This window comes from Aegilops tauschii, chromosome 6 (genome assembly GCF_002575655.3).
Source record: "Aegilops tauschii subsp. strangulata cultivar AL8/78 chromosome 6, Aet v6.0, whole genome shotgun sequence".
NCBI lineage: Eukaryota > Viridiplantae > Streptophyta > Magnoliopsida > Poales > Poaceae > Aegilops > Aegilops tauschii.
Window position 1 is genome coordinate 497295031 of NC_053040.3, and position 12446 is coordinate 497307476.

The following is a 12446-nucleotide window of genomic DNA, read 5'->3' on the forward strand; positions in this document are numbered from 1 at the left end:
TCTAGTCCACATTAAAGCTCACTGATCTGCCTACCCGCCAATGGCGGAGCTTGACCAAGATCTTTGGGGGGGGGGGGGGGGCGGGCAAACAGAATATATAGGCTAGTGGGGGCCCAAACATACAAACTTTCACAATCCAAGCTCTATTCCTAAATTATTTACGCCTGCATGTGCTCATCGCAGGGGGGGAGGGGCACATCCCACAACAATGCACCAAGCTCCGCCACTGCTACCCGCGTTCATGAATGACCACAAGTGCGTCACCTGATTAGCCGCCCCATCCCCCCTTTCCCCACACTTGTGTAATGCCACGGCTCGTAGGTGAGCTCGTCTCAGACCCGGCGACCTCAAGACCCAAGACCCCGTCTGCCCGCCGTCACCATGGCGTACCAGAAGATGACATGGCATTAGATGGTCACACCAGGGCTGGGCGCTGAAATTGCGTAAGGGGTGTGCGGCGCCGACACGTGATTGGGTTGGAGATTCACTAATGCTTTTATTCATGTGGGTCCATCCTAGACCTGGCCATGGGCAACCCGGCCTGACCTTGTCCATGGGCCGGGCTCGGACATAGATTTCAAGCCCGACGGCCAGGCCCGGCCCATCGTATTCGCGCGTTAACGAAGAGACCCGAGGCCCGGCGGGCTTTTAGCGTGATGGGCCGGGCTCGAGCATGGGTTTGTTTTGCATCGGGCTTTGGTAGGCCCGGCCCGACAGATGGCCAGGTATAGTCCATCCCATCCCAATACACACACTGAGGATATGGTATCATTCATTAGTGGGCTATGTTGGGCCGGGCCACTCGTTGGCGTTCTTCTTGGGCCGGCCCGCCCACTGGATGGATGGAGTGAGAGAGAGAGAGGGGGAGGGATGAGATGGGCGGCCCATAGGTGTCATCATCATTATCCATCCTCTGAATGAATTAAAAAAAAAGTAAAAAAAATTATCCTCTCTCTGTTTCTCCTCCTCTTCCCCCCGCCACCGCCACCGCCAGCCATCTCCGGCAAGCCGCCGCTCTGTACTGTACAAAGAGAGAGGTTGAGCGGAGCGGATGGGGATACAGAGAGCGCTCGTCTCCGGCCAGCCGGCGCTGCTATGCCCCTCTCCTTCTGGATGGCCACGGAGCAGCAGCAGCAGCAGCAGCAGGGCTAGGAGAGCACCGGGCGCCGCTTCTGCTTCTGCTTCTGCTTCTTCTTCCTCCTCCCCAAACAGATGGCCATCCCTATCCCTATCCCTATCCAGGCTGGGAAGTGGAACCACCATCATCCCCACGCAGGCCGAGCGCCTCCTGCTTCCTCTTCCTGGGCTCTTGGATTTCACAAGCCGGCGCACCGGCACAGCAATTCCCCCTAGGCTCCACGCGCTGCCTCTGCCCCCTTTCCAAGAGGATGCTGCTCTTTCTCTTTCCAAGAAGGAGGAGGAGGAGGAGGAGGAGGAGGAGGAGGACAATGCTCTCTTGCTGTAAGATTCATTCATTCATTCCCTTCCCTTCCCACTGCTCTCTTTCGCTTTCACTGCTACTGCCTACTAGCACTACTCTGTTTCCATATCTTGAGATTCTTCTCACTTGTTATTCATACTACACACTAGCTTAGGACCAGTTACTTTCTAATAACATACCGTCTGCTTAACTCATTCATTAATTATTATATTATATATGCTCAAAGGAACTAACTAACTGAATATCATCATCATCTACTCTACATTATAGTTATTAGTTGCAGCCCACTGTCCAGTTTCCTTCCTTCCTTACTTCTCTACACTACATTACATTATTAATCTTTACATTTTCTTTCTGCATCCATCATAAGCAATGTATATATGTTTCTGCCTTTTCGTCTATCTAACATAACAACAACAACAACAATCGCACAAATACGCAGCGGCAGCGGCCTTTATCCTGGGACTGTCGGCATCGACCTCATTCTTCTAGCCCTGCCTGCAGTCTTGGGCCAGGCCATCGACCCCATGGCGCAACTCATGGAGACCGCATACATCGGCAAATTAGGTTGGTACTCAATTCCTTCAACTTGTCTATGTGCTGGCAATGGCATAGCAGATTAACATATGGAGATTACCCTGCATGCTTACTTTCTTGAACAACATATATATTCTTTTAAACATGGAATTTACAGCTGCACATCACAATATCATGTCAGTTTAGCAGTAAAGTGCTAAAACCTTTATTTATCTATCACCATAATTAAGGCTCTTCTACTACAGTGAAACACTACAGCATTCAGATTGGTATTAGCTCATATGGGAAGCCGTAGGAATGTTACTGCCTACATTGCTAATGTATCTTGTAGACATCCCTGCTGCGTTAAAGCAAGTTGTTGGTTATTCTCTCGCTCAATCTTGGCATTATGTTCTCAAGGTGCCCTGGAGCTAGCGTCTGCTGGTATTGGTGTCGCTATTTTCAACATTCTATCCAAGATTTTCAACATTCCCTTGCTGAGCATAGCAACCTCATTTGTGGCTGAGGATATTTCCAAGAATGCTAGCAAGCATTCTACTTCAGGTAACAGCAATATCATCTGATTGATGAATAAATATTTAAGTTTATGTGTAACTCTGCTTTTTCAGACAATGAAACTTAAACTCTCTGCGTCCGTTGCAGGCAAACTGGAGCTGCCATCTGTGTCTTCTGCTTTGGTTTTAGCTGCTGCTATTGGTACAATCGAAGCATTGGCATTGTTCCTAGGATCAGGATTGTTTCTTAAACTAATGGGCGTGTCACCTGTATGTATGTTTATATCATGATGATTTCCTTCCCCTCTTTTTTTTGTTGCGTATTATTAGGATCTTTAACTGGATTCAGAGTAGTGCATTTCATCCACTTGTACCTGTTAGCAGAAAGCTCAAGTTTAGTTCTTACACAGGTCTCTCCCATGTATAAATCTGCACGACTCTTTCTTTCGCTGAGAGCCTTAGGAGCACCTGCAAATGTGATTATGTTAGCAGTGCAGGGTATCTTCCGTGGATTCAAGGATACCAAGACTCCTGTACTTTTTATAGGTAACCACCATCATCTTTTGCTGATTGGCATTGTGTTCTCACTAGTTGTGAGTGCAAAAGGTACTTTTTGATGCAGATAATGGTGGTGTCCCCCTAATTTGATGATATGTTCCTGTTTTAGACCTAGCAAATATTTTGCAGTAACATGCCAGTACTGCATTTTTTGTGTTTATGTTCCACTTTCCAATGCAAAACCCATGAATAGTTTATCATTCACAGATTTGCACATTGATGCTGTCTGTAAGTAAGTCTCGTTTGAATTGGAAGCATTCCATACAGTTATCTAATGTAAAAAAGTCTCCTTTCTTGCAGACTTACTGATTATTTAAAACAACTGTAGGTTTGGGCAATCTTTCAGCCGTGGCCCTTCTTCCGCTACTTATATATGGTTTTAAGCTTGGTATAACAGGAGCCGCAATTTCTACAGTCGCATCCCAGTAAGTTTTCTATTAGCTCGGTGTAATCTGAGTTGAAGAGAATTATTGAAGTCAATTCGACATATACCAGCAAATGTCTCTCCCAGTTTGGTTCCTATATGTTTCTGAAATAATCAAAGGAAATAACACTTGCTGTTCAACTTGCAACTTACCTTTTTTTTCCTTATCTGGATACATCCAAATTGTGACAAACATATGCAGTACTATGAGATTATTGGCTGTTAGCAAACCTACTGATATTGTGGCATGCAGTTTATTAGTTATATGATTACGCATGTCAGATTTTCCCTTGAAGTGTAGTACTCATAATACTGGGCTGTTGGGAGCCTCACCTTTTTTCGTAGTCTTAATTGGAACAAACACAGGATGGACCAGTTAGAGCTGTTGGGAACCTCACCTGTTATATGGTTTACGATGTAGGTACATTATTGCCATTTTGCTTATGTGGTCTCTAAGTAAAAGAGCTGTTCTGCTTCCTCCAAGGGTGGACCAGTTAGAGTTCGGTGGATATTTAAAATCTGGTGAGTCTATGATCCTACTTGTTCATTGGTCAGTTGTGGACTTAGGCTACTGAAAAAGTTCTTTAGATATGTTTCTGTTGGCCTTCAGAGTATGGATTTTGTACATTCAGAGTGCAGTTTACCGCAATCTGATTTTTTTCCAGCGAATTCCGAGTTTTTCTTGGGCAAAACCTGCAGGCTATTTGGGTCCTTCTATAGAAGTTTGTCCTCCCGAAATTTCTGTTTATGGCTTCATTTTTCATTTAGTTTGGCCCAGCTCTAGTCAAAGTACATAATACTCCTGACAATTCAAAAGAAAGAAGATATAGCCACTTCCGGTTTGTTTGTCAGATAAGAAGGCCAACTTGTTATTGATAAAGCTCTCGTACTGTATCTTCTCATGATACATTATCTGACCGCTGAGCAATGGGCAATGATACTGTATCTTGTTACGCCGATATTATTTAGAGATTGCATGCCATCTTTGCTTGCACTAATGCGCCTGTGCTATTTTTCTCCGTTTTCTTTTTCTTCCCTTTTTTTCTCTGTTCACTTGCAGCTTTGATTTTACAATCTCTGTTTTCTTGAAATGCTAAGGTGGCATGCTATTGGGACGAACCCTCTCAATTCTGTTAACTATGACCATCGGTACATCAATGGCTGCTCGACAAGGCCCAACGGCTATGGCTGCTCATCAGATTTGTTTGCAAGTATGGCTTGCTGTATCTTTGCTTGCAGACGCTTTAGCAGTTTCTGCCCAGGTATGTATTTCGAGCCATAGAAATCATCCCTACTTTTAGACCAGCTTCCTTTTGCAGCTGTCGTTAAAAAATTATACAGAACCTTACACGACATACTACTAAATGCATCATCATAATTTGAACTATTAAATACAAATATCCTTTCTCTAACTGAAGGATCTTGTCATGATTTATCTGTTCCATAAGTGCAGGCTAACTTTGCTTGCATTTCTTAGGCTCTGATAGCAAGCTCTTATGCCATACTGGACTACAAAAGGGTCCAGAAGGTTGCGATGTTTTCTCTGCAGGTGATACATACTTCTCCTCTGCATTGTGAAGTTAAATTTATTTGCATGGATACAGTTATTATATTCTTGGGGATGCAATTGTTGTCTCTTCTGTTGATAGAAAACACCAATTAAATTATTGTCCATTGCAGATAGGACTAGCTAGCGGGTTAGCTTTGGCAGTTGGCCTGTATATCTCATTTGGCAGTATAGCAAAGCTATTTACCAATGACCCTCAGGTCCTAGCGGTTGTGAGCTCCTGTGCATTGGTACGCCTTTCCTACTTTGCTACTTAATTGTTACGTACACGGCACACCATATCTAGCCTTATTCTGAAAAAAAAACTTTCGTTTCAGTTTGTCTGTGCGAGTCAACCAGTTAATGCCTTGGCATTCATCTTTGATGGCCTGCATTATGGCGTCTCAGATTTTGACTATGTCGCTCAAGCTACGGTATGGGAACAAGTTCCGACCAGCTTCATATATAGATGTTTCTTTCTTCCTATTGGTCATGGATTTCTTGATTTTGTCTGGATTCCACAGATCGTGGTTGGGGTGATATCATCGTTGGTCTTGTTATATGCTCCACGTGTCTTTGGCCTGGCCGGAGTTTGGGCTGGTTTGACAACACTCATGGGATTGCGCATGGCCGCAGGCATCCTGAGGTGATTAATTATGCTTCTTGTTTCTTGTTCCGTTACATTACACCTGTGCAAAGCATACATGTATATATGATACTGCAGCAATTTGTTTACTTTTCCTGTAACTGGATATAGTGTGATGCTCCGTGCTCATAGCCATCATGCAACTGCTTTCTCTTACTCCCTCCGTCCCGTAATTCATGTCGCAGGCGTAGTTCATTGCCAATTTTATAAAAAAGCCCTCGTAGTTTCAAAACAATCACAAACAAGTCCCGCCACCCCCGTCTTCTTCCTCCACCGTCGCCCGTGCGTCTCCAGGGGCCGGCGCCGCCAAGCTGCGCGATTTGCCGCCCACCAGGAAGTGTTCCGCCTCCGTCGCCACGTACCTTCAACGCCGCCGCCGTCTCCAAGTACTTGCTCGGCCACCGCCGCCCAGACCTGCGCCGCCGCGATCCCCTCCCGCGGCGATTACCTGCGGGCCTCGCCGGAATTTCCCACCACGATCCAGTGGAGCAGGAGCTCCCTCTCATCGTCCTCGAGCTCCCGCGAGTTTTCCTCGTGCTCCCGCAAGGCCACCTTGAGCTGCCTCCCGTGCGCCACCGCGATCCCTCCCGCCGTGATCCACCTACGGGCATTGCCGGAGCCGGCCTCCACGATCTGGTGGACAGGAGATAGCGCGCGTCCTCCGTGGTCTCCCGCGAGTCCTTGTCGAGCTCCCACGCGCCGCTGTGGTGCTCCTTCTCTGCCTGCGTGCCCGCACGGCTGTTTCTCCTCTGCTTCTCCCCTGCCGCCGGTGGAGCTAGCCCGTGCTGCTGCTGCTCCTCTTCCCGTGTTGATGCTACTGCTCCTCTGCCTGTGCTGCTGTTGCTGATCCGTGCCGTGTTGTTGTTGTTGCTGTTGACTGCCGCCGTGACTGCTGCCGCCGTGACTGCTGCTGCTGGTGCTATTTGCACTCTGAAGAAGGTACTCCATCAGAGTACTGCTACCTGACAATTTGTGAAATTGATTTACTGTTAACTAAAAGCTTTCAATTAATAGCAAGGCCTTGAGTAAATTTAAGCAATTGCCCCTAGCTGATCTTGGATTGCTTTACCTTGTTTGCAAATACTCCAAAGATGATCAAATGATGATCAAATGAGGGAACAAGCGTCAGTTCATAGTTGCTGAATTCATTTTGAGCATATGCTATCCAATAATCCAAACCTTGGCAATCGCGGATAAATTTGCCGAGCAGCCTTTCGCTTTGGCCATTCAACTTCCCAGTTCCATAAGAGTCGGCGGTGTCGAAAAGGTTTATGCCATTCTTCAGAGCCAAATTGAAACACTCCTGCAGTTCACTATCCATGCTTTCCTGGTAGCCCCAAAGCAGCTGGTTGCCCCATGCCCATGTTCCAAAACCCATGGGGGAAACTGAAAGGGGCCCAACTTTCACCTACATTTGTTAAACAGCAATGATTCCTTGAGCAGAATTCAGTGAACAAGAGTTGATAACCTAACGTACTAAATGTACAGTCCTCATTTTCTTTCTGAAGATTGCGTTGCATGTTATGGTACAGACTGTCATGTGAGCATACAAAGATGAACAATTAGGGAGTTGGCTTTACAGATTTCTGGACACTGCACTTGTTAAGATTTCCATGTTTCACTAGTCCATCAGGACTTTGTGGAAGAGGGAAAAATATTTTGTGCGTATATCCTTGTTATGGTACCATGGTGTACATGTAAATATTTTGTCAGCAACTTCTGTAAAATGTCTTTGTTTAGTGAAAACATCACCAGACTGTTAAAATTCAGTTAAAAGATCTATACATTGATGCAGCCTAAAAGGAGTAGGTTAACTGATCTGGTCCTGTGGCTGGTCAAGCTGTACCATGCCAAACTGTGTCATGCCCTTGTGTATGCCTTGTCTAATCCTTGTATATAAACTCCTAAAATTTGGTCAGAATAATCTGAAAATTTTGGTCACTTCAGGGCCACTACACCGCTCCATGTCAGTACTGTTCAGAAACAAACTTGGCTGAAAGTTCAGTCATTCTAAAATTTGCTTCAGTCAGTTTACTCCTAAAATTCAGTAAACAACCACTCTGCATACATGCTGGAGATCAACATCAACAGCTACTCTGCATATTTTCCAAGATGTTTCAAAGATATGCACACTACTGTACATTTGCAGCTACACTCATTTATAAGAAGAATGCATTTTTTTCTTCTTTTTCAGTTTATTTCCATTATATACCCAGTCACCTAGGCAATACCAAAATGATAGACAACCACTAATTTGGTTAGTTGAATTTGTTTCTGATAAGAATAAACCTAAGGACAGGAAACTTCACTGGAACTAAAACTGAATTTGTGATGCACACAACAAACAGAACTTTTTTGCATCTAAGAAAACCTCATGGATTGTCCTAAATACTCCGTGTCAATAATTATGGTACTAACTGATTGGCAACAGTTTCTTTTGGTGCACAATTCAAACAGAAAAATGACAGTACAAGCAGATCTTCAGTAGTCCAATTTCTTTCAGTTTTGACAGCTTATTTTCAGTTTGAATTGATTTGGATTAATTTTAGTTATTTGAATTAATTTAAAATATTTGGATTTATTTGAATAATTTGGATTAAAACTGAATTTGTGCTAACTTATTGAAAATTAGCAAAGAAAACATATACTCCAAACTTCAAGCAGATCTTAGTTTCATCAGTAGTGGCTTGTTAGTGTGTCTACTGTCCTGATACAACATCCTACAGAAGAAGCAAGCAAAATCCACACCAAAAGAAGCAAGCAAGCAAGAAAGGAACGAGACATGGTCAAATTTCAGTTAAGATTCAGTTAAGATACATACAGTAAAATCAAAATAAAAATGGACAGTAAACTGATAATGACAGTAAACTGTAATTTGTTACACAGATTTTCCTACTGAAAATATAACTGAATGGACAGAAAAAAGGGTGAAAAGATAACTGAATGCTAGGCTAAAATGGACAGTAAAACTGATAATGACAGTAAACTGTAATTTGTTAACAGTTTACTGTCATTATCAGGTGTCATAATCTACTGGGTAGTCATGTCCCAGTCATGCATCCATGCATCCAGTAGCAACATCTTGCATACATGATCAGGAGTACATCAAAATCTACTGAGTAGTTCTTGTGCTCATCCAGTAGCAACATCTTGCATACATGATCAGTAGTCATGTCCCAGATTTTTATTTAAACTGAATTTGTAAATCACCAAGAGCTCTACTAGTTTCAGACTAGATTTACACTAAATACATTAGAGTATTTGACCAGTAGTCATGTGAACTCTTTGAATTTGTAAACACTTCCAGACTTGAGCATTGAGAGTTCACAATTGCAAAAAATGTCCCTTCTTCCTGAACTTGTACTGTACTCCATTCATTCAAGCAGAAAGAAACAAACAAGGTCTGAAGAAGAATGAATCCATGATGCTTCACCAACAGAGGAGGGATGTGGACGGCTGACCTCCTGCAATTCTTCAATTTTACTGCCGTCGTCGTCCTGGTGCCAGCTTTTGCTGCCGGCCAGGTGGCCTAGCACGGCGGACGCGGAGGCGCCCTTGTAGATGTGGCCGCCCGCCCCAGGACACGAGGCGGCGGACGCGTTGTCGGGTTCGACGCGCTGGCATACAAGACGCCGACGAGCTCCGCCACGGACGCCTCTCCAGTGACCCGCGAAAGCTTGTTGTGGTTGACCCTGACCGCGCCGTGCATCGCCACCGCCCGCTGCCACTCGTCTGGTCCCTCCAGGCAGGCGCCGGTGACCTTTTTCTCCTCCTGCTCTCCCCTCTCGACGGTGGCCAGGATTTGTGGTGGGGGCGGCGAATCGACGGGCAGCAAGTGCCGGATTTGCGGAAGGGGATGGGGGAAAAGTTTGGAAATTTAGGGATGCGGAAAGGGGAGCGGTGGAGGTGCAGGGGGAGCAGTGGAGCTGCGCGGGGGGAGTAGTGGAGCTACGCGACGTCGCCGGCGTCGCGGTGGAGCTGCGCGGCAGTGCGGTGTGCTCGAGCTACGCGACGTCGCCGGAGTCGCGGGAGAGCTGTGTGGTGGAGCTGACCAGTGGAGGAGACGACTGGACCGCGGGTTCTGTCGGATAAACCTGAAGGACTTTTGTATTTGGCTTTCAGGGCGGGTGGTCTTTTCTGAGCAGAAATTGTTTACTACCACTGTACTTTGCACTTAATAACAATATGATTGCTATATTTTTCTTCTTGTGAAGTACTAATATGTAATGGTATAGTGGTGCCAGCACATTGCTACAGAAATAGTGCCAGATTCTAACTGAACTATACCAGAATTACTAGAAAATAGACAAGTCCCGAAGGCCTAGCATATGTTTTTTTTCCCTACTGCCTCTCATGTAACTGCGTTAGAGCCTCCACCTGTCATCGCGACTTCATTTGTGTGAAATGTTTGTATGGCGTCTTGAATCAAGGGCTTATTTCAGAGCGCCTTGCATCTTGGGCCGTGATCCGTCAGATAGCATGTGAAGTATTTCATTGTTTCACCATGCTGCCTGATAAGAGAAATTAATGTCATGTGAATTGGGACCTGGGAGCGCCTGTGTGGGTACCTGAAAAATTCTTCATTTTCTTGAATATGATCGGTACTTCCCAGCAAAAAAAAAATCCTTTTTCCATTGATGTGATGCTCTCATCTCACTGCAAACCGCTGGACAAATGTCAGGTTGCTATGGAAATCAGGACCTTGGTCCTTTTTGCACGAGGAACCAGAAACCAAGGTTTGTTAACTATTATTAGTTCTCGTCTTCCATACAAGATTATTTTGCAAAAGGAGGATATGTAGCTCTTTGATACAGTACTGGCTTATAAGAATGGGTTTTTTCTTCTTCACATCAAATTATTGTTATGATCCGTGGGGCCGGACCAGGTGTGTTTGAATTGAATATTACAGTTGCAGGCGCAGCCACTTGCATCATAAGAATTCATGTCGAGCCAGCGCAGGGAGAGCTGCATGGGCAGATGCAGTTGAGGAATGAAGAAGCACAAGCTAAACCAACAAGCTGCTAAGCTAAGAGGATTGTCACTTTTGTGTGTGTGTGTGTATGTAAATAAGAGGAGGAGGAGGAGGATTATTTCATTTGATGTTGCCAGCATGCAGTTTATTCATTTATTTGTTTGTTCTAGCTAATTATGAGCATGCATTTCTAATGATATGGAAAGTATGGAAGAAATGTGAGTTGTAGTATATGCTTGCTTGTGTTGCATCCCGGGTTTCAGAATGTTACTGTTGTTGGTTCCCCTATGGCTATTCTTCTCATTTCATTCGCGGAGAAGCTCCATATTGTCTTGGTTTTTATGGTCTATTTAGGCTACGGCACCACTCAAAACGAGGAAAATGAAGAGTGGAAACAGGGGGAGGATGGTGATTTGGATTTGCAACACCAAGCCGTGCTTGTGCTCGTGATGTGTCTGGTTTCTTTCGTTTATCTATGTTGCAGAGAGTGCACATGTCTTGCTTTGTTTTATGATTCAGGAAGATGATATGGTGTGTATATAATGTCATCAACCAATTATTATTATTTGTAAGGCGTAAGGCATAGATTTCAGTTAGTTGAAGGTAGATCTGGCCTTGACATGGGTTTAGTCATGGACGACTACCATGCAGTAGAGTGTCGGTATGAAATTGACCATCAACTTGGTCTCTTTGCCATTTTATGATGCATGGCCATTTGACAGATTTCTTAAAAGCTGCTCACTCCGTCCCATAATATAAGAGCTTTTCGCTCTAGTGTAGTGTCAGAAACACTCATATTATGGGACACATGGAGTAATTGACAACATAATAAAAAAGGAAGGCCGAGCTCGTGCTTTTGCTAGGCCGAGCTCGTGCTTTTGTAGCAGCGCGCATTGTTTTCACGTCAAAATCCTCCACTCTCTTCTTTCAACATCCGCCGCTCTCCGCCCAATTTCTGCCCTTTTCTCCCACCCTCTCCTTTCTTCCGTCGCCAATGCATGAAACCGTTGGAGAACTTGTCGAAGATGGAGCCGGCCGGGGTGCCGAAGGATCCGAGCATCACGCCCGCGCGAAAGATCAGCTCGGCTACACGGCAAACTCGTCGCGTCAAAGCGAAGGCCGCAAAGGAAGAGAAGCTCAATAAACGGTTGGCCCGGTGGAGGCGTTGGGCGTGGAGGTTGTGGCGGACGATGCATTTGTAGCGGCCGTGGCGGACACCGCCAAACGGGCACACCCACAGTACAGACAACACCACTCAAATATTCAGACGGGTGCCAGTCAGTGGCATGCGTCCAACACTTTGCACCAAAATGGCAAGCCATGGGTGGGTGCGCCCGTCCACGGTGTGTTCCTGTGCACCCTGATGATTCAAGCCTCCCGTCTCTCTCTCTCTCTCTCTCTCTCTCTCTCTCTCTCTCTTTCTCTCTCTCCCTGGTGGATTCTTGCGTGCAGACGTGCCGATTTACCGATGGACTCTGATCTGCGAGCAATGAAGGAAAAAGAATGTGAATAATTTTTGAACAAAATTAAGAAAAAAAAGAAAAGTAAATTAAAGTTGAAAACGGAAAAGAAAAGAAAAAAAGAAACAGGAAAACAGATAAAAGAAAAAGTATAAACGGGAGAAAAAAAAGTTCCAAAACAGGAACGAACAAACTGGTTAAATGGGCCGGCCCAGTCGGTTCGCTAGTGCGGCTGCCTGTGTGATGGGGCGACAATTTGCCGCAACGGGCAGCAAAATAGGGATTTCCCTTCATTGCTCGCATGCATGTGTGAGGTAGGACCGTTGGGGGCTGTGTCGCTGGTGCGTAGTGGGCCGGTGGAGTGAATT

General features: G+C 45.3%; 1 protein-coding gene across 4 annotated transcripts; it reads left to right on the forward strand.

Moving 5' to 3' along the window:
- The first annotated feature begins 909 nt into the window (after positions 1 to 909).
- LOC109782338 (protein DETOXIFICATION 45, chloroplastic) lies at positions 910 to 10849 on the forward strand. 4 transcript variants are annotated; one of them, XM_020340951.4, is made up of 14 exons: positions 910 to 1461; positions 1884 to 2008; positions 2378 to 2521; positions 2621 to 2742; positions 2883 to 3018; positions 3359 to 3455; positions 3876 to 3976; positions 4553 to 4716; positions 4932 to 5003; positions 5135 to 5251; positions 5339 to 5434; positions 5525 to 5646; positions 10328 to 10382; positions 10562 to 10849. In XM_020340951.4, exons 1-14 carry the CDS (start codon positions 1052 to 1054, stop codon positions 10580 to 10582), a joined length of 1782 nt encoding a protein of 593 aa, XP_020196540.1. In that variant the 5' UTR covers positions 910 to 1051; the 3' UTR covers positions 10583 to 10849. The 4 variants fall into 4 exon arrangements, with proteins under 4 accessions (XP_020196540.1, XP_020196538.1, XP_040249170.1 ...); XM_020340950.3 differs by having other exon boundaries at positions 914 to 1461; positions 10556 to 10849; XM_020340949.3 differs by lacking the exon at positions 10328 to 10382 and having other exon boundaries at positions 913 to 1461; positions 10556 to 10849.
- The last annotated feature ends 1597 nt before the right edge of the window (positions 10850 to 12446 follow it).

Excerpts from the sequence above, each read along its gene's own strand:
- LOC109782338 (XM_020340949.3), top strand. The coding sequence starts at position 1,052 with ATGGGGATACAGAGAGCGCTCGTCTCCGGCCAGCCGGCGCTGCTATGC. Across the intron at positions 2,743-2,882 it reads AACTAATGGGCGTGTCACCT|GTCTCTCCCATGTATAAATC; the intron begins GTATGTATGTTT and ends GTTCTTACACAG. Across the intron at positions 5,435-5,524 it reads ACTATGTCGCTCAAGCTACG|ATCGTGGTTGGGGTGATATC; the intron begins GTATGGGAACAA and ends TGGATTCCACAG.